The 26,728-nt window shown below is 49.2% G+C and overlaps 1 protein-coding gene across 9 annotated transcripts in view; it reads left to right on the plus strand.

Annotated features, from left to right (window-relative positions):
* The window catches only part of LOC110399328 (ligand-dependent corepressor), a 57,964-nt gene extending 31,242 nt beyond the window's left edge, over window positions 1-26,722 (plus strand). For 2 of the 9 annotated variants that reach the window (XM_021397823.1, XM_021397824.1), the window contains one exon: window positions 20,232-26,722. In XM_021397823.1, coding sequence (XP_021253498.1) covers window positions 20,232-24,672 — 4,441 coding nt within the window. In that variant the 3' untranslated portion in view covers window positions 24,673-26,722. Of the gene's footprint in view, window positions 1-1,534; window positions 10,928-11,973; window positions 13,062-16,890; window positions 17,044-17,649; window positions 18,386-18,420; window positions 18,799-18,818; window positions 19,765-20,231 lie in introns of those variants that run through there. The other 7 variants (XM_021397829.1, XM_021397830.1, XM_021397827.1 and 4 more) reach the window with 6 other exon arrangements.

Genomic DNA, 26,728 nt, shown 5'->3' on the forward strand with positions numbered 1-26,728 from the left:
AATCCAACACAGGGGTGGCAGGGACAGCATCTGGCTGTGCTGGTCAGCTCTGTGGATCGAGAGAGGATGCTCCATACTGGCACATGTAGTCACTTGTACGGATGTGTGTGGTAGATGGTGGCTTAGTCTGTTTAGCATCAAGGAATTCAGACATGACCTTCCGTTGTAGTTAGTTGTCAATATGACCTTTCTTTAGGTGTAAAAATACAAGTGTGCATTCTGGTGCTTAATACGTGCTGTGGCAGGGATGGAGAATATGCATTGAGTTCTCAGGAACAGCAAACTCATTTATCTGGATTTTGTTCCGAATTCATGCTGACTCGTTACTCACTTCAGCTATGACCTATCACATCCTGGAGGGAGGCTAGCAGCATATGTGTTGAGCACTGCATGCGTTACATGCCAGGTCCTTTCAGCGGATGCCTCTGCTCTAAAGATTTATTTTTTCTGATCTTAATGTGATGTTAAAAATAATGATGTAGCTTTTCAGTAGTATTTATCCTATCTTTAAATAACGCTGATTTATCTAGAGGGCTTCGCACCAGCAAAGTCTCCCTGAGCATTATAACAGATTCACTCGTAGTCTCTCTTAATGGGCGTATCAAACTTGGGAAGGTTTGGAGCTGGATTGTGAAACTAGTTTCTGGCCGGTGGGACTTAGTGACTACGAAGTGGCTAAGCAAGCAGAAGATTAAAACGCATGTGTTTGTCTGCAGTAGTAGTGCTTTGTGTCATAGAAAACACTTGTGACAAAAGGAAAATGGTAAAAATACATGCTTATTTTTCCTGCTATTAACCTTTGGTCTGGACTAAAGTGTATAGTTTGAATTTGGGATTTTTTTTCTTAGCCACGTTAAGCTCTGTGTCAAATGAGATTCAGGCCCATGTATATACGCAATTAGTTGTGAAAAGGGCAACTTGGTAAGTCTAGTGTTTTTTTTCTTTGCGATCTGCAGTATCCCAGCTTTCATATTTGGTGCTAAGCATTTTTTATCCTGAGCAGCATTTCTTCAATGTGATGTAAGCAAACATCATCCAAGGTTTCCTCCTACTCGTAGATACTGCAGGTGGCAGTCATATTTGCATGTTGAATATGTTGCATTTCTGGCTTACTCTTTTATTACTGTACTTGTTTAGTGGTAACGTCACACCAGTAACACAGTTATGTATAGATCTATGGCGATTGACTCCTACTTTGTAATTAAGGTGCTATTTTCAGACGCTTGCGCGAAGTCTTTTCTACTCCGAGAATTTGTGAACCCAACCAGAGACCAGCCAACAGGTTTCATTTTTCTTTGCCCAAAAAGCTTCTCTTTTTTGTGAACAAGTTTTAAAACTGACTGATGCTGAGACTTAGTTTAAAAAAAAAAAAAAAATTAACAAATTAAAATAAAAAACAAAATTTAGAGAAAAATAAATAACGCAAAAAGTGATGTTACCCAAGCAAGGCCTTCTAATAAAGGAGTGGCCCCCTCACCCATCCCTCCCTACCTGTGCAAGTCCTGCTCACATCAGTTTCCTTCCATCCAATTAGGCGACCTGGGAGACCCAGCCAGCACCATCCAGAGGGACTACAGAGTGGTGATGGGGTACCTCCAAGAAGCTTGCAGGATGGAACCAGGGAAGGTTATGGCCACTCTACATCTCTTAAAGTACCGCTGGCTCGATCACTCCAGATTAGTGAAGAACTGCTGAGCAGAAACCAGTTTTCTACAGCTGCCAGCCATGGGCCATCTGGACTACAGAATCATGGACAGCACTTAATATTATCCAGGGAGGCTTCTTGGGCAAAACCACACTACGAATTCAATTTCAGCCGCATGAAATTCAGGGGAAATGGTGCACTCAGCAACATCAGTGACCTTCCTTTTCTTACAGAAAACTCTGCCTTTCAAAAAATGGCACTTCAAACTAAACAGGATGGGAAAAAGGACGTGAGCCATTCGTCTCCTGTGGATTTAAAGATACCACAAGTTCGAGGCATGGACCTTTCTTGGGAGTCCCGCTCTGGTGACCAGTTCAGCTATAGCTCTTTGGTAATGGGTTCACAAACGGAGAGCGCGCTTAGCAAAAAGTTAAGGGCTATCCTTCCAAAACAAAACAGGAGAAGTTTGCTGGATGCTGGACCAGATTCCTGGGGCTCAGATGCTGAGCAGTCTACCTCTGGACAGCCATATCCCACCTCAGATCAAGAGGGAGATGCTGGCTCCAAGCAACCTAGGAAGAAAAGAGGGAGATACAGACAGTACAACAGCGAGATACTGGAGGAAGCAATCTCCGTGGTGATGAGCGGGAAAATGAGCGTTTCCAAAGCTCAGAGTATTTATGGGATCCCCCACAGTACACTGGAGTACAAAGTTAAAGAGAGGCTGGGCACTTTGAAAAACCCTCCAAAGAAAAAAATGAAATTAATGAGGTCGGAGGGGCAGGATGTTTCAGTAAAGATTGAATTAGATCCCCAGGGAGAAGCAGCACAAAGTGCAAATGAATTGAAAGATGAGTAGGGATGTTGTAGAGTGCCAATTACTTTGCAAACTGGGTGAGCACTACTGCATAGTTCAACCACCATTGAGCACACCTCATTCTCCTATTTACTGCAATGCTCTTTTCTTTGCGGTTTAGGATAGACTTGTGTGGACGCAAGTGAAAGGCGTGCTCTGAATGTCACATTTGTAAATTTTTTTCTAGCCTGATAGGGCGCAGATTCCCTCCTTCACCTGCCCACTACCCCTTTTTTCTTTTCTTTTTCTTTTTTTCCTTTTGCCTTTTGCATGTTTCTCTGTAATAGAGAGTTGAGTTACCTCATAAAGAATGCAGATCTGTGGAAGTGGACATCTTGCCTGTACAGCCCACCTGACCTCCCGCTGTTGGATATTTTTCGTATCTGTCTTTATAGAAATAAGTCCACTTTGTTAAGCTGGTAGTCTCTTAAAACCAGGTTTTTTGAATGAGAATCAGACTGTCGTTCTTCAAAATGTTTCAGAAATCTTTTTCCCCTTCCTTTTCTTTGATCCAGTTGGTTGAAAGATTTAAGCTAAATCAAGTTATTTAGGAATGGCACCTCTCTTGAACTCGGAGATTTGCTTATTCGGTGGCTAATCAATTGGGTCTCATTAGGCTCTCCGCTATTTTCTTTCTAAATTCAACGTGCTTACCATTCGCTGTCTGCTTAGTGCTCACCCGGAGGGGAGGGGAGGGAAAACTTACAAACACTACCTTCAGAATATGTCAGTGAATTATTTGTAACACTACCTTCGCTGTAATTTTGTTAGATATTTTTGAAGGGTGATATTTGACTCACCTGCTTGAGGATGTAGCCTTATCTCACGGAAGACAAGCTTCTCATGGTCAGGAGCAGTCAGGGTACACTAAATGATGTATTAGGGTATGCCTCACTATAGCAGAATTAAGGTTCTTTGTGACCTTCATGCTTTTTACAGACTTGATTTTGAGTTTACTAAACTACGTGGTTCCAACAACTAGTTTAAATGACTCTAATCTGGGGATGGGGGGGATATGTGTAACAAACTACTGTGATCTTGCGCAAAAAGAAAAAAAAAAAAAAGCCCACAAAGCAGTGATCTCAAACGTTACAACCTCAGTAGTCTGCCCAAATATCCACATTAGTGAAGGAGCTTGTTAATGTTCAGGGAAGAAGTAAAACACTGGTAGCCTGACCTGGTTCAGGCTCTGTATCATATCTAGCTGTAATACTGTCAGGGTCGAACACTCAGTGAATGGGTGTTTCCTTTTTAAATATTACAGTTGCCAGTAGCAGGAAATAATCTAAGTCCTGCTTTTTTTTGTCTTGTTTTTATTTAACCTGTTTTGATAGTGGTTTAGCACATCCTAGAATAAGCATTTAAACACCGCAAAAGCACTCCATAAGCCACAGATCCTTTTTGTTTGTTTGTTTGTTTTCCAATATTAATGATATCGTTACGTGGAGATCCAGGCTAAGTTTTGTACAGAACTTTTATCTTCGAGACTTTCTGCGGGAGTGGTCAGTAACTGGGTGGAGCTTACTGGACTTTCCACAACACGACCAAATCGGAATTGCTGGTTCTTCAGGTAGAAACAATTCGGTCTTTATCTGTGCAAAAGGTAGATAGAATTACCGCTTTTTTTCCCCACTTGCACAACCAAAATAAGCATTGGAGTTTTTGTGTGAGAGCATTAAGTGACGTCAGTGATTGAAAACGGTTTCTACAAGTTCATGGGAGGGTGGCCTTAGGCGGTGCTAGGGATGCTGAATGACCTCGGGAGCAGTCGGTTCTGTTAGCCTCTCCCCCTCCCCAGCAACTTTGGATTTTCAAAGGTTAGGCACACCATTGCTGTCGTTCTGAATATGCACTGCTCGTTCTTGAAACGGGCTGGGCGTTTGGCCCCAGCTGTCCTTCGTTTTTGTTTACTTACTACGTTTTAGGACTCAAAATCTTGGTTCCCCGTAGCTCTCTAGTTGTAACGCGGCATTTCTAGCAGTGTGAGCTCAGCAGCAGTACGTAAACTCTGCGGTGCGTTCCAGTTCAGCTGAGGAGCGCAGTGAGGTGCGGTTAAACGTGGGGTTTCGTCTGCGCTAGGAAGTTTGCTGCAAGTTTAAAAGAAAAAGAAGTAACGCAGTTTTACTGTTCAGAGAGGTTTAACCTTTTGCAGCGGTCTTTATTTAAGCAACATGAGTTGAGTTTTATGAAAACTTGTCACTGTAGTGTATGTGGAGTGCTCATTTTACTAACCTAAATATTTTGTATGTGTATGTTGAAGTGGGTGACAATCGTGCAGCAGAAGAATGGTGTGCCTACCCTTTAATGCTGCAGTTTTAAAAGAGAATTTGTCTCGTCATTTCAGACTGTAGGCTAAGAATTGTAAATAGATAGTGAGAAGTCGAGTACTCTTTATTTGCTTTGGTTAGAAAGTGGATATTAAAGAACAGAAAAACAACAAACCAAACGCGTAACTTTCTCAGTTTAAACGTCCTGAGACCTGAAGATTGTAGTACTCACGTCTGCAAAGCTTTTAAACATAACACTTGATCTGTGATAACTTGATATTCAGGTAACCTTTCTTTTTCGAGAAGCTTTTGAACAACCGTATTTCCTCCAAAGGTCTCTGTTGAAAAAGGAAAAAAAAAGAAAAAAGTGTAGATTATTTTTTAAGCACTAATTGCATTACGTTGGTAACTGCAATATAAAATAGCCATTATTGTTTTGTGAAGCATGGTTGAGATTAGTTAGTGGTCCCTTTTTAAAATTTCATGAGCCTCTCAAAAAATAAAAACAAATTTAAAAAAAAAGCTGCTGAATATTCAAAAGATATATATTTTACCTTATTGTAGGTTTTGTAAATTTAGTCTGTAATATTCAGGTGCACCTTTTAATGTTAACTTTTTGTTTCAGAGTCCCATCTAATGTATTTTCTCTGAGGTGATTCATCGCGTGAGACTAGTATCACTCCAAGTGCTGCAGTGATCACGAATATTTCCTTTCCTTTTTCACTACGGATTTTTTACAGGCGCTTTCAGTGTAGCTAACTAGTAGTATATGGGATCATTTTAAATATATGATTGGGATTAATGTTTGTCCATTAGCATGCTTGATTTTCTGCTGACCAGCAGTTTGCATGGCCAAAATCCCTGGTTGACCATATTTTGGTGTGGGAAGGTGTGGTTCACTGCTGTCTGTGTAGCAAAAGCCTTGTTTCTCATGTTATTTCTGCTAAGTGGATGCTTATGTTACTTGGATCACTTGGACAGGAGCTAAGGTTTAGAATCTTCCTCCTGCTGCTCTTTTGAGATCGCGTTGACGTGTAACGTAGACAAACCGCAGCTCTGTAGAAACGGAGGCATCGATAGGAGGAGGCCTTGCGGGTATTTTTCGTCACTAGTTTTCTCTTTCTCCCGAGAACGTCCGGCCGGTGTAGTGATTGGACTTAACAGTATTGTTGTGTACTACGTTGATGTAGCTGAAGAAGCCTGACAGCGAGAAACTGTGAATAATATTTGTGGCAGTCTCTGAAAACTAGTTTTTCAGTCCAAGTATCATGAAGGAGAATCCCTCTCCCCTGCCCCCATCCTAGAAAAGTAATTTTATATTTTGTGTGTATAAAGTTTTAAGACTCAAGTTTCATATTGTACTGAAGTTTAGGTGTCGCTTGGTAAATCTTTGCTGCAGCATATAATTGAAGATGAGTAAGGCTTAGTGTGGTAGGGGTCCTGGTGTGGAGTTAATTATCGTACAGTTCTGGTGAGAAAGCCCAACATGTATGAAATGTGTCCTTTATTTCACTTTATTTCATTTTGTTTGGACTTGTAAGATGTAAAAGTGCTTTTTTAGAACTCTGACCTATTACAAACTATTACCTCACTTTCAGCCAGCTGGATCCTCATTCCGCAGTGTTGTAGGCATTATTGTGGCTGTAATGCTTGAGTACAGCTATACAGTTGAACGTTTCCAGTTGGGTACTGTAGGGACACGTATCTGGACTTGCTTTTTTATTTCCCTCAGAAGGCTTTTTGTTTTTTTTCCCCAGTCATTTGCTAATGTTTTTTTAAAAGCTCAAGATGGTTTCCTTGAGAATTTCTCCTTTCTTCCTGTTAAGTGGGGATAAACAAGGAGAGGTAGCTACACGAGCGGTGCAGGTATGCCTTTGCTTTCTCCTCTTTGCAGATCTCCTAATTTGATGCTCACGTGACCAACCCCATTGCTAGACCTGAGGTTGAGCTCTGAATTTTCACTGACACCAGAAAAGGAATGTTGTTAACAAATGCAGATGTACAGATAAGGCGGTGCCTCTAGTAAGGGAACACGTTCAAGCAATTCTTGTACCATCCTTCTCGTGGAGCTTTCTGGTGTTCAAGGACATTCCCAAACGTGACAGGCAACTGCAGGTGTGTTTAGACCGGTTGGGAACAGACAAGGAACGGTCTGTGCTTTGTCTTGTGGCAGACCAATACTGGAGTCTGACTCTTTCTTTCATGAGGACCCAAGGGTACATTGCCTTCCCCCAGAAATTCACAGGAACCGCCAACGTGATTCAGAGGCTTTAGGGCTGAGTAAGCTTTGTATAGGTTGGAACAACTTTTTAGTTCTGATTGAGTTGCTTTTTATATCATCTGCAATGAGTGTTATACAGGCAAAACTGGAATTATTGTGTTTCTTTTCAGTTTACTTTGGATTAATGCTCTTAAGATGTCCTTGAGTCTTAGCAGGAGAACACGGTGTCCAAGGAGTGAAGGGAACGCTGCGCTGTTCCCTTGTTTCTCAAAAACAGTGTGGCAACATCTTGTAATGTAAAGAGCTTTTCTTCAGCGAAGACAAAATTTTAACTCTTCAGTGTAAGAATGCATACACCTGTCACGGTCCAAACTCTTACGAAGGCAAATTTATTCATCTGTACTGGAAACTATCACAGTATTTAAAATATCTTCAATTCTCTGCCAAATGTTAGAGGTAGGATGGGAGGGCTGTTTCTCTCTTACTCAGGAGGAACTTCTAGGTTTTCCCCACAGATGTTTCAGAAACAAAACGTAGATTCAGTCTATGTCAATATTGTTCGGCACCGGTAGATAATGTTGGCTAATATTGGTCTTAAAAGCTATACCTAAAAGAACATGTTCTGAGAGTAATTTTGGTACTATCAAGGTTTCTACTCGAGTTATGTGGAAAACTCAGTGATTAGAACCTTCAGAAACCTGAAAATCTGCACTGCTAGTTCTGTTAGATGTAGCAAATGTAATAATCACTACAGTTATTCATTTCTAATTATCCAGTATATAAACACGATGTACCGTGGTGATCTCTAAGCAGAGAGAGATTGTAGACTCAGAATGATCCATAGATGCACTCCACATACACCAGAAAAAAACCGCACGTAGCTACAGCGTTCCAGCGTCCGTCTCTCTCCCAGTCTTGGTTTGACTGGGCCAAGTCTGTATAATGACGTTACAGCAGCAGTTTCACGTCCTGTCAAATTATGCCTTTATTCAGGTATTGTCACGGAAACCTTAGTATTAGGGAGCTGTACCTAATCCTGACAGAAGTCTCTTACCCAGCTGCAAAATCTGTTTCCCTGGGCTGGGTGCTGGAAGGCTGGCTTTTCTTCAGCCTGTCCTGGGATATTTCATTCACCTTTTCTAAACACGAGCGTTCCCTCACCCCCTACCCCCGTGGTTGTCTCTGCTTCATTGGTAAGTATAACCTAGAAGCGCTCAAGAAGCTAATTCTACCTGACAGAGCAGGGATTAGGGGACAGACTTCGTTCTGACTGGAGCAGGAAAAGTTAATGTCGAAGTAATTTCTGTAGTCGTTACCTAATGCAGTCTCGGTGTGTTTTCCTACTCAGAAACAATGAAGATGCTACTGCAGTGACTAATACAGTTTATCAACCACTTGGTGCTACATTTCTCAAATATTTTTGCAGATGATATTTTTTACGCCTGCATGAAAGCATGTAAACTTTACTGTCACTGTAAAAAGCACTTGTCTGACCTATTCTAAAGTATCAGAAAAGGGATAAATAACTGCAGCACTTTTTCTGTTACAATGCCAGAGTCTTAATTAAATCTGGTCTTCAGGTTATGAGAAATCTTAAATGTACAATCTAGGATCGTTAACAGCTTTTCAGGTCAGGTCACAAGTTCTCTTGGGATGCCAGTCTGTCTTTTACAGAGCAGAAGGAGGAGATGTTCTGAAGTTCAGGCAGGGGATGTACGCATGCCTGATGTTTTTAACCGATCGTTGCAATAGGCCGTTCCAGGGCTTGACATTTGGAGAATCTGGGATGATGGGTAGGGAAAGGGAAGTTTCCCAAACCGAGACATCAGTTGGACCATTGTTTAACATTCAGTTTGAAAAATATATCACAAGAAAAAATGGGTAGGGATTCTTTCTCCCTTATGCCTTCAGGGAATGAGTAGTATTTAGAATCTCTGGCTGAAATTCAAGCCTTTTTACCATGTAAATTTTTAATATAAACTCATTGACATGCTTTTTACATCTGAGGACTGAAAATGAATCTTAATGTTTAAGTTGTGGAATGGTATATTTCTTAAATGAAGGGGGAACATTTAAAAAAAAAATAGATTAGAATACCAGCATTAGTGAGCTTAAGGAATTTTAGTATGTAATAGCAAAGTAGAGCAAAGTATTTGATTAAAAAAATTAATCTTGAATTGCTAGTCTGTAACTAGGTGCATTCTAATTTAGCAGGTGAATATTCTTTACTTATCGATATATGATGGGCTTTTTGCAAATAGAAACCTTTATCTGAGTCCCACGTGTTGCTTGTACTGATGGGATCTATGCTTACAGCAGCTTACTGCTGCTTTAAAATGTATAAAATATGTTTTGAGTGTTTGCTCATAACTCTTTCTAACCTCCACTTGTTAAATTGTCAGACATTGGTATTTTATCAGTCCGCAGTGTAAGTGAAACTAATGTTCTTAGGAATCCAACTTGTACACACACTGTTTAAAAACCCTCAGGGACAGTTTACACACTATCCTCACTCAATTCAGGTACTTGTACTCTCTTCTTAAACCTAGCAGTGACTTGTATTTTGTTTTGCTTTTCTTTTGACGTGCTGATAGCACATCCTTGATGAATGTCAACTTAAAACTCAGTTCAGGTATCCAGGTATAACTCAGCCAAACGGATTTTAAAGCTGCATATTTACTCTCCAGCACACAGTGCCTCAGACACTTATAGTGGCATTCTGTATATTCAGTTATTACTACTGAGCAGATCGCGTGGGGGTTCCTGGTATGTATTGTAAGAAATTCCTATGTATATTATATAATATGTATTATATTATATACATATATAGTATATATGTTATCTTAAACTTATATATTTTAAAATGCCACTACTAGCCAGCGCAGCTAAAAAAGAAATACATTCCCAGCCGCTGCCGTGCCCTGCGGAGGCGGCTCCTTAACGTGGCTCTTGCTTCTCTCTCACCATAACTACTTCTAACCTCAAGCACGGGTCCTTGGCTGTCTGACCTCTACACTCTAGTTATGCAATGTCCTTAGAGAATTCTGTGCACTGGCCACTGTGATGGAAACCAATGGGCCGGGAGTGCTTTGAGTTTATGAGTAATTGTTCTGCCAAAGTTTGGTGTTTGTACGACAAGCGTGTAAAGCTGTCGGATAATGGGCAGAGGTCTGCGGCGGCTGCTCGCCGCCCGGCTGCGCTGCGGCCCTGGCGTGAGCTCTGCTGCTCTGCTCTCGCCGGAACCTGCTTGCAGTCGCGCGTCAGCAACACCTCTGCTTTATTATTTGACACTTTGCATCTAAAAAGTCTTCTCTTTCTATTTATGTAACCCATAGTCTTTGAAGAGTATGGAAAATGGCATTTCTCTCTGACCTCTAGAAGTTCAAGTGTCATGGGAAAAAAAAAAAAAAAAAAACAGGAACCCCCCCCTTTACTCTTATGGACCTCATTTCAATATACTGTTTACAGTTTGACGGAATTGTATAATTTAATATTTCTCTTGTACTGTAGTTTATATTTATTTACAGATTTTTTTTGTACTGTGTGATTTGAATTTTTTGTTCCTTGCTATGATCAATGTTTTATGTAGTAGAGCACTTATGATCACAAATTAAGGTTTTTGGTTTGATTGCACTACATTAATTTTTTTTTTAATGCAGTTCTGATTTTTTGACTGGACTAAATAAGCTGTGTCTTAATGTATGTGATAAGTACTTTTAAATTTTTATTTCACGTGGTCCATTTATTTTTTTGCATTGTACGTCAAAGCGCTAATTCTCTTGTTGTGCATGTGTAAGATTTAATGGCTCCATTGTATTATTTGACCATGTCATTTTGGAAACACATTCCCAGCTGTAACGTTGTGTATGGTAGTTTTCACTGGATGCTAGACTTTTCAAAACCACTATTCTTCTAATAAATTTTGTTGTGAAAAACTTTTTGGGGGTTCCAGTTCTGTTGTTTCTAGCCTGCTTTCGAAGCGCCCGCACTGCTAACCCCAGGTGCTGACTCGAGAGAAGCGGGGCAGGAAGGGAAAATGGCAGGTAAAGCCGAGGCTGGGAGACCGCGCTCCTTTTGTTTCTTGTTCCTAATGAGGGTTGGTGATGGCGCTGCTCCGGAAGCCGGGCAGGGAGCGCTGGTGCAAGCTGACGTGCAGCTCCTGTACTCTAATTTGCTCTTCCCGACCGGCCACCTTAATTTCTTTCACGGTAAATAATTTATTTGGTGAAGAACGAACGGTCTCTCACGAGAGAGAGGAAAAAAGAAAGTAGCCTCGTCCGTTGAGCACTTAGCAATGAGTCAAGGTGGAAACTGCTGCAGTCAGAGCCTGCCTGGCAATCCTTGCTGCCGCCCGCTGTGGTTCCACTCGGCTTGCTTGTGGTCTCCCAAATGCGGGGGGTTCTGCCGGGGTGGCAGCATGCCCTCGGAGCACTGCCTCCTGGAAGGGGCAGCTCGGTGCTGCCGTCCTGCCTGGGTCGCAGCGATGCCGCACCGCTCTGCTGCCTGCTTCGCACGGGTTGCTTTCCCCCACCCACGCTTTGCGTCGGCTTGAACTACTTCTAACGCCATGCATTATTGATACCTAAATGCTGAATGCTAAAAAGTAGGTTACAGTAAGTGTTGTGTAATGGAAGCCACGTGGGTTCAGGCACTGCTGCTAACCTTCGTGCTCAGCCCTAGGGTGGTCTGGGGAGCAACACGCAGGAACCTCCTGGCTTCGGGAGAGCTCGCGTAGTGCTGCAGCCTGTGCAGCCCTCGTTTCTCCTGAGAGCTTGCTTTTCTCGTGCTGTTGAAATACAGGCTTCAGCGGAGGGTTTGCCTTTACTAACACGATTTCCAGTGCCTTATTTTATATTTTAAGATGCTTAGCTGTTACGTTACAAACGATTGTATTTCTTGTATGCTAATCCTGGTATTAAAAAAAAAAAACAAAAAAAAAAAGCAAAATGCTAAGGTATCTTTGTACCGTCCTCGGCTTAGCTTTGCTTGGCAAATAGCACCTAAATGAACACTTGGTTTGCTCAGCGCCTTACACAGCTTCGGGAATAGCCAGCCTTTGTGTAAATAGCTTGAAAGCCCCGTGCTGTAAACTAGCGTTTATCATATCTTTTTCTGTATGTCTGAATACATCTGTCAGAGCTATGAAAATAGCCTCCGAAAGTGTCGAGCCGTGTTCCCATCTGCCATTTGTTCGGATGTACTGCACGTTGCAAGCTTTTCCCAGAACGTTTTTAATCGACACTTCTCGTCCTGCGATGATTGGAAAAAACAAAGTTTTGTTATTTTTGATTTCCTGGAGGACTTGCTGATGGTCTGGCACTTCTAAGTTGAAGTTTTTCAGCTTAAAGGAACAAGGTCTCAAATTCTCTTGAAACGTTCTGTAATACAACACGGTGTAATGAAGAGAATGCTGTGCCCCGAGCCAGAAAGAAGCATTCACGCTGTGTTGTCGAAGTGGAAAAGAACTACGATTAGAAGTGAGGGAGCTTAAAGAGTCTGCCAGCTTCCCTTTTAGCTAGACGTGAGTAGCAGCTTCTTGGACCGGCTTAGGAATGGGACAGCACGATGAAGCCTCCTGGTGCTCTCAGTGCTGGGATAAGTGAGAACTGAAGGCACGGTGGCAGCCCAAAAGTGATGTCAGGAGCAGAGTCTGCGGTGGTAGAAGCAAATCTGGGAATGCGCAAGCTGAGACAATGAAGACAGCAAAGAGATTAAAATAAAAGACCATCTTTCTAATGTAGTTATTCTCGAGAGACTGGGATAGACGTTACGGTGCTGGAAGGATCCCAAATAATGCTGTACGTGGGAGTGCTGCTGTTTCCTCCGCTCTGGTTCCCTCGATGCAGCCTCTATGATTTACAGTCCATCACGTCCTCAGCTGTCCAATGGGGAACTCAGAAGAAACCAGACTGATTTCACAACCAAATTAGTTCCTGAGTTCCTTCTCACCCTCCTCCCAAAGAACCCAGCACAGAGCCACGTCTGAGAGCAAGCTGCCGATTCCAGGAGGAGGAGCGCACAGCCATTGCATCGCAGTCCCCAAGGTCGCCTTTGAAGTGTCAGAATTCACAGGTGACGTTAAAAAAAAAAAAAAAAAGGCAACAAAACTTTTCTGAAGTCCCTCTCTTGCTCATCCGCAGGTGCCCTGCACGCTGTTCTGTTAGACCTGCCATGCTTTGTTCTTTGCTGACGTGCACCAGGGTCCCGGCATCACTTGTCCCAAATCCCTCCTGCCCAGCTCGTGGTGCACGGGCTCACTGAACTCGTTTTGGAATGACATTCTTGACTTTGAAAGGGGCTTTTGTGATTTCCTTTCTTAATACCCAAACTTTGGCTGCCCTTTTCTCCTCCCTGAGCTTTAGCTGAAGGCTTTGACACTCATTGTTAAAAGTTGCTTGAAGTGCGTGGGGGGAAAAACTGCTGGAGGAGCTCCCACGTGCAGCACTGCTCTGTGCCCGTGTCCCCTCTGCAGGGCTGGGGACAGCTGCGGCTCTCACCGAGGGGAGAGTTCGGACCAGTTTCTGACCTGCTTAGTGTAACGTTCAGTCTTTCCACATATATAGACGTAAGTGCATCTTGTGGCTAACAGCACGTGGCAAGCAAGGTGCAGTTCAGTGTCTCCATCCCCTTTGGGGGAAGGTGGCGGAATGATTTTTCTGGGCTTTCTGATGTTGTGCTGCGCTCAAGGTGGGGTTTCTGCAAGATTCCCTTAGAAGCAGGTGGCCACGTCTGAGATGTTAGTAGTGGTTTAAAACAAATCGTTCAACTGTTAAGGGGACTCTAAAAAAGAAATGCCTTAGGATTCTGGTTTTGCCTAAGAACCTTCCACAGCAAGTGTACTCTGTATGTGAATGCAAGTTTTCTTCTGATTTCTCAGCATCAGACACGAGCTTGAGCGCTGAAGGCTGTGCCAGCTCGCTCTGTACCTGGGTGTTCACTCTTGCTGGATGCATTGACAGCCCTGTGACCTCACTGCTGGCTTTGCAGAGCTGTCACCCTGTGCTTGTGCATCAGACTCAGTAGACTGCCGCTCCTGTTTCGGGACCTGTGCTGGCATACCCATGGACAACCTCTGTCAGTGCCTGTACTGCTGGTTGAGTGTAGACTGGATTGCTATGTGCGGCAAAGAACTGCAAAAACATCTCCCTGGATGTAAAGGAAACTTGCAGCGCCTTTAATGAGCTTATTGCTAGGTGCAGAAGTCATGGGGTGGGGGCGAGCAGTGAGGGCGCTGGGGGGTTCTGCCTTTCCGTGGCTCTCGCTGTGTGTGGAGATGATGCGCCACTTTGGGTTTCTCCAAGGGATCCTCTCCTTTGCAAGGATCAGTAGTTGATAGGTAGATTTTTCCTTTCATTTTTTCTCTTTCTGGCAAACAAGCAATTGATGGTTTTCATCCCGGGCACAGAGAAACAAACAATACCTGTCATTATGCTGCGGGGAGGAAAATTGCGGAGATAAAGTATGTTTTAACTGCAGCATCCAATTACAAAGGGTAAGCTGCCAAAATCAAGGATGTTCTAAATATGGTAAATAACCCTGAAGACAGCCAGATACATCTGTAACACTGACAGCGTTACGTGCTAAGCAAGGTGTACTTCCCTGCCTCCGTTTGCCACCTAGCTGGACAATATGGGATACTGGGTGGGGATGGGACCTGTTTTGGTGGATGCTGGCCGTGGCTGGACCAGGTTTGCATTTGTTTGGTCTTCCTCTAGCGCTGCGGTCCACGGACACTTAAATGATGGAGAAAAATAACTGCGGGATGGGATACTGAGGTGAATTTTTGAGAGGAGAATAGGGGAAGGAAGTGCAATAGTGCCTGGGGGCAAGGAGTAAAATAAAGGAGATAAGGTGAGGAATGCAAATTGCTTAAGGGAAGGATGGAAGGCTGGAGCTGGGGGGCACATCAGCGCAGAGGAAACCTCTCCCCATTGGAATGTGTGGAGACATTTCCTGCCGTGTGTTTTGGTTTCTTAATCGTTATCTGACTATAAAATTAACTTCCATCATTTAATGGTAGCTGAGCGGCAGCTGAATTAACCCACTTTCCAAATAGAACGTGCCAAGCCTGTCCGCTCCGCACCAGCCCTGTCCCCCGGGCTCCTGGTGCTGGGATCTGCGTTTTCTGCCTTAACCCATTTCCCAAGCAGCGAGCCTCGGCGGTGCACCAGGTGTGGGGCTGGCTGCTCAGGATGCAGTTTGCAGATCATACAGACCTGTAGCAAAGTGCTGGCTCCTGTGTCACCAGGCATTTTTGCACGACGCAGTGTAGCACCACCATGGGGGGACCCACCCTTAGGAGCTGCGATACTGTTTTTATTAACAGCACGGCCTTGATCATCCCAGGCCCAATTATCTGAATCTTCAGGCTACCCGAAATGGGGCCATGTCCCCCAACATCTGTTAATTGCACCCAGGATACCCTCTGCTCTATGGATGCATCCCAAGCTCTGGCTGTGCTGTGTGCATTGAGCTATGGTGGTGGCTCTACCCAGCTGCTGCATTCCTTTTATCACACCCACACTGGGGCAAAAAACATATATGTACATATACATTCTGTGAGTACCACCATAGAGAGAAACACTCATTGTCATTTTTTTCTCGCCCAGATGTCCCTGATAATTAGAAAAATTAACAAGGACAATTCTGGAAAGTCTTTGAAACCCAGTGTGTAGAATAGCGTTTCCAATGTGATGAATTTCCCTTGGTTTTAAAGCAATAGCTCAATGGTAAGGTTTTTAATTAGTCATTAAATATTGCATTGGGAGTACCACCAGAGATGCTGAGCTGTGGTGGAATACGGTCGGATCAGTTACGTGGGGAGAGGAAGCAATGGCAGGAATGCGCCGTGATCAACCTGTCTATCTGAGGCTGTGTGTTTTGTTTAATGTAAAACCAGCTTTGGTGTGTTTGGTTTTTATTTGGCTACAGGTGGGGAGAAGGTTGTTGTAAATGTGTAAGTGCTTTAAAAACATGGAGACACTACTCTGAAGGGTTAAACACCTGACTCTGTAATGGATGGATGTTGTTTATCCATCAGTTGGTGTCTGGTATGACCTGTGTGCAGCTGACAAAACCCAACCAGACCAACCCAACCAGGCCGACCCCCTCTATAACTTCTGCTTCCTGCTTTTCAGCTGGACGTGAGCTGTAAAACTCCAAGCTCATCACCAAGGGCAGCCTAAATTCAGGGGCCGTGGAAGCTCAGCAGCTTTATTTCCATCATCGTTTGGGCTGTGCTTTGCACAACTCAAGCTTTTAGAGTAGAAAACTGCTTTTCTCTTGGCTGTTGTGTGGAGCCTCAGCCCTTCCCGTGCTGCTTTCCCATTTTGTCAGTGCAGCAAGAGAGAATGCCTGTAGCACCCACAGAGGTGTGAAGGGACTCATTCATCTGTGTGGGGAGTGTGAGGTGCCAGGCAGATTTCTGAGGATTGAAATAGCGTCATTGAAACCGGTACACCCGGTGTCAGCCTTTAATTGGGGCTTGGGGAGACGAGCTGAAGAATGCCCTGCAGCATCCCTGCCCATGGCTGTGTCCCTCCCCACGGCTGCGTCCCTGCCCGTGGGGCTGTGCAAGGGACCAGCGTGGGGCAGAGCGGTGGCAGTGGCTCAGTGCGCTGGCACGGAGTGCTGCTCAGGGTTCAGCTTCTCCTTGGTCATGATCAGGTCCCACATTTCCAGTCCCTGCTGGTTTGGGGTGGTGCGAGGCTGGCACTGCAGAAGAGGGAGGGGAGAGGTCATCCCCATAAAAACACAGAACTGGATTTTATAAGTTTATAGCTATGTTTTGTTTCTTTTACAGAACTATAATCCTGGTGCTTAGAGTGGTCTGAAAGGAACAGAAACACTTAGCCTTGAACTTTTGTTCTGCCGCTGCTTCTTGTGCCTCTGAGGTACAAAACATACCTGTAAACTTATAATCCATCCAACTGCTGCTCACAGGCTAACAAAGGAAACCCAAAAAGGGTTTATGTTCCGTAGTGAGGCACTCAGGGTGGGCAAGCCAGAAGATTGCCGTTGGCAATTGGCAGGTTTTCAGGGACCGGCGTTGCAGGTAGGTTGGTGTGAAACAGCTCATTCCTTTCTCCCTCTCTTTCTTCCCCTTCTACTCTCAAAAATGCACTCCTGAGTCACGGGCAGAGTGCCCACAGAGCTTTAAAGGGGAGAGAGAGCACGCCACAAGCTGGCTCTGTGGGGTGGGCAGCGCACCATGGGCAGTGCAGGATGAAATCCAGAGAGCACATGGCATTTCACCCACGTAAATCCCATACTGGTGCTGGGGGTGTCCCCAGCAGGCGAGCCCCCAGCCCCACCACCATGGCCATATGCTCTTTGCTGGCAGCACTGGGTCCCCCCAGCAGCAGTCGGGGAGGGCTGGCTCCCAGCCCCGCTAACCGGTGGTGCCACAAAGCAAACAAATGTATTGCAGCACGCAGCTATGCAAATAGCTTCAGAGCACAGCACGTTTTCCCCAGCGTTAATTGCTACACCGCGGCGGTTGCGTGGCAACAGCTCCGTGTGTCTCGCTGACAGCTACTGCCCCTTGATTCCTCTGACACCTTCTGTGACAGGCAGAGAGGAGGAGAGAGCGGGGAGAGCTGGGAGGGCAGCGGGGGCTCGGGTGGCAGGGTGCTGGTGGGACAGCAGGGTGCATTCTGCTGGCGGGGGGAGGTGGCAGCCAGGCTGGGGTCTCTGGGTGGGTGAGTGACTGGGCTGGAGGCACAAAGGGTGGGTGCCCCAGGAGCTGCCAGCAAGCTGGCTGTGGGGCTGGGCTGGAGGCTTCTGCAGGTGCTGGGCACGATGGCATGTTCCTCATAGGCAGCCCAGCTCAGGGAGAGCTGTGCTGGGGGAAGGCTGCAGAGGGCTCCCTGTGTGTCCCCCGGGCCCTGCCTGTGCTGCCTCCCAAAGGCACATCCCCAATTCTTGTCCTCTGCGGTCCTTCTGTCCTGCTGCACCACTGTCAGCAGGACAGAGGGACCCACTGGTGTCCAATGCGTCCCCCTGGCAGGCACTGCAGGGCTGTGCTCAGCCCTCCGATGCCCAGAATGAGAAGGTTCCCACCTGGGGGTAGGCTGAGGAGGGGGCGGATGGACTCGGGATGAGGAATTGTGGTCCAACTTTGGGTCTCGGTGATGTGAAAGCAGAGAACCCTGCAGTTAGGTGACCGCAGGCAGGGGTGAACGGTGGCACTGAGGACGAGATGGGTCTTCTAAGGACAAAGGGCATTGAGTCTTAGTGTAGTCATCTCCTTTATCAACCAGGAAAAGCATCTATATCTGTTTTTTAAATTTACAACTGAGCAAGCTGTGCATATCTGGGATTAACTCTTTGAAGCGCGGTAGGGCATAGGACAGCAGTGAGAGCTGTGGTGTCAGCCAGACATCAGAGGAAAAGAGGTGAGAGCACGGGGAGGTGCACCCGAGGCACCAGGTGCCCATGGTGCTGGGCAGGACATGGCACGTCCCCAGTTCCTTAGTGCCCCCATTCCTGGGCGAAGCCATGAGACCTGCACTGTCCCAGCCTGCTGCAGGGCCAGCGAGGGTGCTCACAGAGCAGGGACACTGCTGACAACCTGTAGCCCCTTCCCTAGCGAGGGATCCTGGCTCCGCAGCCTGCCTTCCCCTCTCACCACCCACTGCTGCGGCCTCTCCCTTGGCACTGCAAGCAGCTGGGGCGAGGATGAAGTGTGCTGCTTGGCCTTCACTTCCCCGTCCTGTGGCACCCCAGTGAGGTGGCGGGGGGGTGGACGGGCTGCGGTAATAAATGCAGGAAGATGGCTGCCACTGCGCAGAGCTGGGCTTCCGGGCAGGTAAGGGGAGACCTCTGCCCCAATGGAAGGAGCCTCCTTCCTGGTGGTAGGGGAAAGGTGTTGCCCTGTTGTTACCCGCAGGGTGAGGGGAGGAGCTGAGCCGTGCAGGAATCCTCTCTGGCAAAACCCTTCCATGCAGGGCTCTGGAGAGGGGCCAGGCTGTACCTGAGCGCTTTCATTTCTGTTCACCTCGAGTGGAACTGGCCGGAACTGCTGGAGGGTGTTCAGCTGAAGGCAGTGGGCTTGGTGGTGGCCACACGGCTTGTTCTGGGGCTCAGGGGCGCATTTGCCAAGTGTAACCTGCTCAGCTATTCTGGGAGGTGCTGAAAAAACACTGCCTAAGAAACTGAGCTTGGAATTTGGGCACACTGGGACACGCAGGGCTGGCTAGCGGATGCTTGGAACAGCATTTCTGGGTGAAGAGGAGGCCATGTGGCCAAACTAAGAGTCCAGAGCAGCCCATGGGACCCTTCCATTTGCAGAGTTTGGGAGCAGAGCCCAAGAGCCAGCACCTCCCCAAAAGCTTCCTCCGTGTGCCACCCAGCAGCTGTCAGCAGTGACTTGTGGTGCTTCCCCGTGCAGGAGCCATGAGTCACTCCAGGAGGGGAGCAGGGAGCAGCCTGCCCTCCTGGGGGACAGCGAGCTGCCAGGCACAGCGGTTGTTCCGCAGCCCCACAGCTGTGCTGGTGGGGTCCGACATGGGGCTAGTGCTGAGAACCCACTGCAGGAGTGATGGGGACGGGGCGGGATCTGTGTGTGCTGCTGCTGGGAGCAAGCATGGTTTTGGCACCATGCTCCTGACAAGTTCTTGCAAACACTGTGTAATTATCCCTTAGCCTCCCCACCGATACGTCCTCATTAATTGCTTCTGCTGAGCAGGGAAATGATAATCGCCTTCTTTAAGAGGTATCTCATGGCAGCAATCCTGTAGACAGTGGTGCCCACCTTCCTGAGTGAGCACTGCAGGTGAGCAGAGCGAATTTACCAAATGGCAGTAAACCAAAGCACAGGGCAAATGGCAAGGCACAGCAGGACAGAAGGGTGCGTGGCTGCAGGCATGTCCTGTGGGCTGGGAGCCCTCCAAAAAGTGTGTGTGTAGATGTGCTGGTGTGTCCCAGAAGTGTTGGGCCTGTGTGTATCACGAACCTCGTTCTCAGCAGGAAGTTTAGATTTGCCGTGAACGTGGTGCTTACACACCAGTGCTGCCTAGGGGAGAAGTGCAGTTATGGTGCCCCAGCAGGGCGTGACAAACAAAATGCAGTTCATATCCTGTGCTGGGGGCTGCCAGCCTCGTGGCACCAGGGTACTCGATCTCACCTGGGCATCCAGCGAGTGATGGGTCCGCATGGGAGGAGAAGGGTTGTTCCAGTTTTGCAGAGTAAACTTTTGTTCCCGAGATGTGTTACTGACTGCTTCTCTCTTTGTCTCTCTAGTGAGGACGCAGCAGAGGCAGTAGCAATAGACTCTAACAATCAGCCCAAGTCTCCACTGGAAAAGTTTATGGTCAGACTGTGTACGCACCACCAGAAGCAGTTCATTCGTGTGCTAAACGACATATACACTGAAGTACAACCGGACTCTGAGGGCCAGCAGTCGTCTGAATCCGAAAGCATGGAGGCCTCCACTTGTGGCTCTGGTTGTAGCCAGCGAAGCACTGAAAACCAGGATAAGGGTGCTACGTGTACTGACCCAAGGCCCCCTTCTTCCTTGGAGCCAGGACAGCCGGGCAGTGACAGCACGGGGCAGCCTGCAGAGCTGAAGCCCATGGACAGGGCAGAGAGCTCCAGCCCTGCTTTGAGGAGAGACTTCCCCGACCCCCCCAGCACCCGGCTGCGCTCCGCCAGCCCAAAGGACAGCTCCACCCAAGGATACCTCAGCACGTTGAACTCTTCCTCGTTGAATTTCCACCACGCCACAAAGAGCCTGGAGGGGCAAGCTGCTGGTCATGAGCAAGACGCTGGCGTCAGAAGGTGTGAGGACAGCAAAGAGCAGGGAGCAGGTAAGGCGCTAGTGGAAGGCTACATCTCTGTCAAAGTGGCCAACGTGAACGGCAGCGAGGATGGCCTGGACAGCTGTCTGGGCTCCCAGAAGAGCTCTTTCAGGGCTCTGCCGGAGGAGCCGTGGGACCCTGGCTTTGCTGTCAGCCCTCCTCGCCGTGCGGACAAAGAGAATGCGTTACAATGTGGCTCGAAAGCATCTTTGCACCAGGACCTCGATGCAAAAGAACAAGACACAAGACCAAAGCCAGACAACCACCTGCACGCCACGGCCAAGGGCAAGGCGAGCTGCCACCTGCACCCGGCCGACAAAGGCCCGCTCGACAAATCCAAAGAGGGCTGGCTGCCTGCCGGCACCGCACCAACCTCCCACCGTGCCCCCGCTGGGCACCCCCGTGCCAAGGCAGCCTCCCTTCGGCCTTCCCGCAAGAGCAAAAAGGCCTCGGGGCTGCGGATTAATGACTACGACAACCAATGCGACGTGGTCTACATCAGCCAGCCCATCACTGAGTGCCACTTCGAGAGCCAGCGCGCCGTGTCGTCCCGCAGGACAGCGCGGAAGAGTACGCGGGGGTATTTCTTCAACGGGGAGTGCTGCGAGCTGCCCACTGTCCGCACGCTGGTGAAGAGCTCGCGGGCGGAGGAGCGGGGCGGCAGCGTGGCGCAGCGGACACAGGCGCTCGTAAGCACAAAGCCAGCTCTGGTGCTCTCGGGGGGCGGCTCCTCGGGGGCAGGATGGGATGGGGAGAAAAGGGTTTCGCTCCGGCTGCTGGCCAAAGGCGCGCCAGCTGGCAGAGAAATGAAGGGCAGGGGTGAGCTGGGCTCCATGCAGCGGGAGCTGCGGGACATGCGGGTGCTGCGATCACGGGAGGCTGCTGTGGCTGTGCCCCTTTTCTCACTCTCCGCACCACCCAGTCCTCAGACAGAGGACAGCGTGGCTGGCTCGCCGCCCCCGGGCTCCCCTTGTAGCCAAGGGGCTGGGGGCTCGGCCGCCCAGGAGGCTGGCACGGCTCCCTCCAGTGATGGCAACTCCATGGACAGCGATGCTGCACCAGCTGCGGGCTGTGCTGCCCTTCCTGCCTCTGAAGCAGCCGTCGGGGAGGAAGGTTCCCCAGGTGTGGGTGTGCAAACTGCTCCAGACCTCCCCAGCAGCCCGGAGCCAGGGTCCCCCCTGCAGCCCTGCCCTGCTCCAGATGTGGCACCTGAGGCTGACACCAGGGACCATGCAGTGCTCCCAGGTGCCAGCAGCACAGAGCCCTGTGGTGTGCATCCTGCAGAGCTCTCTCCACACTCTCCAGAGCTTCAGACTTCTGAGAAGCCCCCTTCCACTGAGGGCAGGAATTGCCCACCAGAACCTCCTGCCACCTTGCAGTGCATGGAGGTGAACAAAAGCACTGATAATGTACCAGATGCCGAACTATCAGTTGTGCCAGGTGACACCTCCCTTGAGCAAGAGGAGGCTGCACCAGTCGGCATAGCTTTCCCTGTGGACTTGGAGGGGGAGGCGGAGCAGAACAACAGCCCAGCAGGTGAAAAGGAGCCTGCTGAAGAGGAAACGCTGCCTGAACCCGACGACTCAGAAGCAGCAGAGAAAGACTCCATCTCTTCCAAAGAGAGCCTAGACAAGAAGCGAAAGAAAGGAAGGAGAATGCTCGTGGCATCTGACCGGCGTCTCCGAAGCCAGCAGTCTCAACCACCCGCCGAGGGCATCTCTGAGGACACTGGTTCTTCCAGCCCCATGCAGCTTCCTGATCTTCAGATCAAAGCCTCCAAGAGTCCTGGTGCTAAGCGGTTCAAGAAAGAAGGGAACCTGGATGGGACAACATCCACACACTTCCCAAACGACTGCTTCCATAGCACGCTGCTCCAACACAACGAGGGGCCGAGCACGGAGCAGGCTCTGGAGAGCAGTGCTGAGGAGAACGGTGTCACCACCAGACAGGCCTATAAAAGCATCTTAGCAAAAGAAACTGCGTCTGAGGGAGAAAATTCCCCTCAAGACGACCCTGCTGCTACAGGTGGCCAAAATCAGCCAGGTGAGATGCTGGACATCTGTGTGCAGGCTGATGCCAAGAAGAACATCCTCCTACCGGCAGAAAGCAGCATGCCTGCAGGCAGTGTGCAAGCAGAGGTGAAGCCAGGCAGTGCTTGTGCAAAGGAGGAGAGCTCTGACAGTGCTGTGGACACAGGGAAGCCGGAGCACTATGAGCCTGCGGGCAGCCAATCTCCGTGTCCCACCAGCAGGGGTGGAGGAAACAAGCATCTCCCAGCAAAGGCTGCCAAGCACAAAAAGGTCACTCTGCAGTTTTATAACTTAAGACATGTGCCCGCACCTGCTGACACTGCAAAAAAGACCTTGCCAGGGAAGGAGTCTATGCAGGCTGTCCCCAAAGCCAGGGATGAGTGCAGTTCAGGGAATGATGACGCTCTGGGTCTGGAGGATGTGGATGCAGAAGACAGCAAGCCGAGGTTCATGGAGTGGTGTGCCGAGGAGGAGAACCAGGAGCTGATCGCCGAGTTCAACGCCCAGTACATGAAGGTGCAGAAGGGCTGGATCCAGCTGGAGAAGGAGGTGCAGCCGGCGCCCAAGGTGAAGAACAAAGCCGACAAGCTGAAGGAGATCTGGAAAAGCAAGAAAAGGACGCGGAAAAGCAGAGGGGCGCTGGAGGTTCAGAAGCTGTCTCCCGTCCAAATGCTGTTCATGAAGGCCTACAAACTGTCCGACATCTGCCAGTGGTTCCTGGAGACCACTGAGACCCGCTCGCTGGTGATTGTGAAGAAACTCAACACGCGTCTCCCAGGGGAGATCCCCCCCATCAAGGTCCCCATGCAGAAGTACTCCTCCTCCGGCCTCTACCCCAGCTCGCTGCAGGCCGAGCGCTTGAAAAAACACCTGAAGAAATTCGCCGCCACCACGCCAGCCCGCAACAACCTGAAGAACCAAAAGCTGTGGGCCAAGATCCGCGAGAATGCTGACAAAGCTGAGGCCGAAGAGGGCGATGGGGCCGGCCAGCCTCCTCCACCTGAAACCGGCCCTGAGGAACTGAGCCAGGAGCGGGGTGCGCAGCCCACCCCCAGCCTGCCTACGCAGGCCAGCACCCGCATCCTGCGCAAGTACTCCCAGCTGCGGGGCAAGCTGCGGGCCCAGCACCGTGCCGCCCGCACCGACCGGCGCAGCGATGCACCCAGTGAGCAGCCGGGCCCTGAGGGCAAGCCCAGCCGCAAGAGCCTGTGCATCAACCCACTGATGTCCCCCAAGCTGGCCCTGCAGATCAAGGCGGACGCCTTCCCTGCTAAATCACCTGCAGCGGATGGAGCGGGGAAAGGGCGGAAAGGGAAGAGTAAAGGCCAGGAGGAGCCCTCGCCCAGGGCTGAGCAGCTCAGCAGGAAGAAGAGGACACTGAAGGAGAGTGAGGCCACGCAGGAGCGGGCCGGCTCCTCGGGGAAGGACAAGGTGCCGGCCAAGAAGGCTGGAAAAATAAAGCACTCGGAGGTGGGCACCAAGGCCCCCGCCACCCGCAAGCAGGTGGAGAGGAGCAGCAAGCTGGCCAAGAAGATGTCTCTGAAAGAGAAGAGAGTCCCGAGAAGGCAGCTGGAGAAGGCGCGTCTGCCGGTGCGGAAGGGCAAGGAGAACACCAGCCGCCGTGCCGCACCACCGCCCGGCCACGAGGAGCTGGGCCCGTCCCCGCGGCACAGGCCGCTGGGCGAGTCCTCAACGCGGGCACAGAAGATGGCCAACAAGAAGGCAGGCGGGGGGAAAGCCCTCTCCAGGGCCGTGAGGAAGGGGCAGGAAGGCAGCAGTTCGCAGGGCAAGAGGAAGCTGCGGGCGAAGGGGGACTGCTCGCACAGCAAGCGCTCGCGGCTGGACGCCAAGTAGCAACGCAGCGGTAGCCATGTACAGAACTCTTGTATAGTAGTAACCCTTACCATGCATTAACTAAAGCTGCTTTTATAAGCTGTAGCAAGCCTTTAAAATCCGCAGTTACAGGATCACGCCCGTGATGTTAGGCATCGGAAGCTGTGTCTGGGGCGGAGAAGAGGTCAGCCTGTCTGGCTCTGCTGTTCAGAAGGAAGTGTCTGCAGTTCAGATGGTCCTGGGGCTTTTGAACTCGGAACCAGGCAGTTTTAGTTAAAAGTACAGTGCCTTATTTATCACTTTAAAAATAAAAATAAGAAGCTCGTCTGTGTGATTTGGAGGCTTGCGTTTTATACTTGAGGCACAAGCACTTGTACTGTAGCAGAAAGAAAACCACCTTCGTGCACATGAAGTAGCTTTTGGCAGCCTTTCGGTGCACGCCAGCATTTCCCTTCCCTTCAGCGTCCTTCTGTCTGTGAGTGGCATTTCAAGCAAACCCAAACCCCTTTGCCGTTGGTGAGGGAGAGGAAGGCGGATGGGACACGTGTTGGTTCTCCCGCAGCTGCCGGTGGCTCTCCAGGTACCCGCACACGGGTGTCACCCGGCGGCTCTGCCCCTGTCCCCGTCCCTTTGCACGGCTGCAGCTGATTTTCCCTATAGTTTGCATTCACTTTTGTACAAACAAGCACTGTGCTGCTTGCAGGATTCCCAGCGTGAGCGTCCCGTGCAGGAAGCAGCAAGGCTCTGGTTTGAAAACTCCTTTCCCTTCCCTTTGAATCATGCAGAAGTGAGCTCTCTGAGCAGTGACAAAGTGATTAAATCTAGCCTGTCAGTCCCTGTACAGATTAATACGGAGTTATCTATGACTTTAATTTTTACTGCATGTATTAAATATGTCAAACATTCCATCAGGAAAGATTTAAAAGTGTTTCAGGAGAGGCACTGGTGGCAGCCATAGCACTGCTCTGCCCCTTCCCCATGGGTCCTCTTTTCCTTGCTTCTCCACCTGCGCCCACCTTTCCCTTCCCTTGGGCTGGGGCAGAAATGTGGGACCCCCTCCCCTTATTCTGTATTTGATTTCTCTTTTACTTCCAGGGGCTGTCACTTGCCCCGTGTTGGGATGGCAGCTCCAGGTGGTGCTCTCCAGAGCTGTGCTGCAGCCTCAGCAGACGTCGGACGGGATGCTGGGCATCCACAGCACAGGAGGAATGGGAGGTGTCAGTTAGGCTGAGGGCTGGGAGCAGGCCAGGTGATGGGGTGCCTGCCGAGGCAGCAGGGTGCTCTTCCATTTCATTTAACGATGACAGCTTTGGTCTTCAGGAGGGGCTTTGTCTTTGATGGGTAGCGTGCGGCCGCCACCTGTGGCTGGGTGACTGCAGCCAGCACATCAGGGTGGGCACAGCGGTGCTCTGTGCGAGTTCTCTGCATTGCAGGTCGGCCGGGGATCCTTGTATGTCCAGACAAACAGGGCGTCTTCCTGCTGGGAGGCATCTCCAGCTCCTGCTGCCACTCAGGAGGTGCCATCCCCTCGTCATCTCCTGTGCTTGTTCTCATGCTGACACCAGTTGTAGCTTCCGGGTCTTGCAGCCAACAAGGCGTGCTTTTACCACGCTTCGTGCTTGCGAGCGCTGTGTTTTGGGAAAGGACGGAGGGATGTTTTAATTTGCTAGCAAATGAAGGGGTCTGCGTGCGAGGTGGCCATCTGGCAGGGTGGCAATGCCACCATTTCTTCATCAGTGCCCAGATTTGATTTTCTTCTCCCTCTCTTCCAGTCAGCGTTGCGTTGCTCCGTTCCCTATTTACTCCCCGATGTCCTCTCTCCAGCCGCAGCGCTGTGCTCCCAGTGCTCCCCGATGCAGCAGTACTGGCTGCTGCTGCCACCGCTGCCCCTTCAGCTTTCCTTGATGGCCAACTTCTCCTACTCTCGGAGCCTGCCTCCATCCCCGCTCATAGCATCCGTTCCGCCCGTCCCTTCGCTTGGTGGTTGTGAAATGAATCCATCTGTTCTAAGATGTTCTCAGGAGTTTGTATTAAGATCACCCCTAGGCTTAGCGGAATCACGGTTCCCCCCCTCCCC

This window comes from Numida meleagris, chromosome 5, assembly GCF_002078875.1.
Source record: "Numida meleagris isolate 19003 breed g44 Domestic line chromosome 5, NumMel1.0, whole genome shotgun sequence".
NCBI classification, from domain to species: Eukaryota; Metazoa; Chordata; class Aves; order Galliformes; family Numididae; genus Numida; species Numida meleagris.